A 1,398-nucleotide genomic window follows, 5' to 3' on the forward strand; every position below is an offset into this window, starting at 1 on the left:
GGGAGGTGCTGCCAGTCGCTCAAGGCYGGGATGGTGCCCAGGGCACTGTGCCACACCGAGGGGACCCTCTCTTGCACGAGGGCCCCGTGGCAGCCCCCAGCCCCGGGGTCCAGCCCTGGGTGATGCTGCATCCAGCGTTATATTCCAGGTGCCCATCCCTACCCCCCTGAGACCCATCCAAAGGTGACACCACCTCCTGGAGGGGTGGCCCGGGAGAGGAGGGCGGACCAGACCGTGGAGCAGACAGGGGTAGGCAGGTAATGGTTTTTGGGAGGAGGGAATTGCCCCGGAGGGCTGAGAGGTGGCCGGATGCCGATCCCGGGGAGCGGAGGAAGCCGGTGCCGTGCAGCGTAGCGGGGAGCAGCAGCGCAGCAGAGCGGGGTGTCACCGTCCCCCCACCCCAGCAGCGCCGCCTGAGGGGTGCAGCACCCGGGGCCCAGCACATCCCTGTCCCCAGCTGGCCCCCCAGCACCCCCTGGAAATCTGGGGGCCTCCCAAGAGCACCCCCGCCGCTGAACTAGGACCCAGTTATCCCCCCAAAAAGAAGGGAAAACTTCCCAAAATGTGCCGCCAGGCAGGCTGGCCGAGGCTGGGAGGGTTCAGAGCCCACAGGGGTCACCCCACCACCGGGCTGGGACCGGGGGGCTGCACTCCCAGCGCGGGCGAGGGGAGCGTTAGCGGCGGTTTGGGGGCGCGGGGAGGGTCTGCGGGGTGAGGGAGGGCACGGGACGCCCGTGCCGGGGCCGGGCGGCTCTACCTGAGAAGAAATGGGCTTTGAAGCCCTTTTTGGAGACGGTGTTGTCGGACTTGAACTCGATCCTCATGTTGTTGTACTGCGAGGTGATCACGTCGGGCTTCTCGGCGCCGCAGAACTTGCCGTGCAGTTTGGAGTCGGCCGTCAGCCCGCTGCGCACCTCCACGAAGTCGTACTTGCACACCTGGGGGGGCACAAAGCCGTGTCTGCACCCCCTGGGAGGGCGGCACAGGCGTGGAACACGGGGCTGGGGACACGGCAGTGCCACCCCGGGGGTGGTTCCCCAGCAGCGCCCGCCGCCGACTCACGTCGTTGCCCTCGGTCTCGAAGAAGTCGAACTGGAGGGAGATGCGGTACTGGGTGGGGGCCACCAGCTGCCAGATGCAGTTCTTGTTGGGGGGGTATTCCTTGGGCCACCCCGGGCTGGTGATGGAGCCGTTGAGCTTGGTGAGGAAACCTCCGCAGGCGGCTGCAGGGCGGGAGGCACCCGGCGCCCGTCACCTCCCCGGGCTCCGCGGGGTTAGGGACGCTGCGAGGGGCGTCGGGGGGCGTTGGGGTGTTTTAGGGGGTCACTCACCCTCGCAGCGGCGCTTGTCGGTTGCCAGCTCATAGCCAGGGTCACAGGCACACTTGTAGCTGCCCAG

General features: G+C 68.2%; 1 protein-coding gene across 1 annotated transcript in view; it reads right to left on the reverse strand.

Moving 5' to 3' along the window:
• BMP1 (bone morphogenetic protein 1) overlaps nucleotides 1-1,398 on the reverse strand; it is a gene marked incomplete at its 5' end in the record, with an annotated part of 10,436 nt that overhangs the window by 4,157 nt on the left and 4,881 nt on the right. The window contains 4 exons of the mRNA XM_029958436.1: nucleotides 163-196; nucleotides 680-938; nucleotides 1,063-1,223; nucleotides 1,332-1,394. Of these exons, the coding sequence (XP_029814296.1) occupies nucleotides 163-196; nucleotides 680-938; nucleotides 1,063-1,223; nucleotides 1,332-1,394 (517 nt within the window). The remainder of the gene's footprint in view (nucleotides 1-162; nucleotides 197-679; nucleotides 939-1,062; nucleotides 1,224-1,331; nucleotides 1,395-1,398) is intronic.

Source organism: Manacus vitellinus, unplaced genomic scaffold (genome assembly GCF_001715985.3).
Source record: "Manacus vitellinus isolate BGI_N305 unplaced genomic scaffold, ASM171598v3 scaffold_154_pilon, whole genome shotgun sequence".
Classification (NCBI taxonomy): Eukaryota; Metazoa; Chordata; class Aves; order Passeriformes; family Pipridae; genus Manacus; species Manacus vitellinus.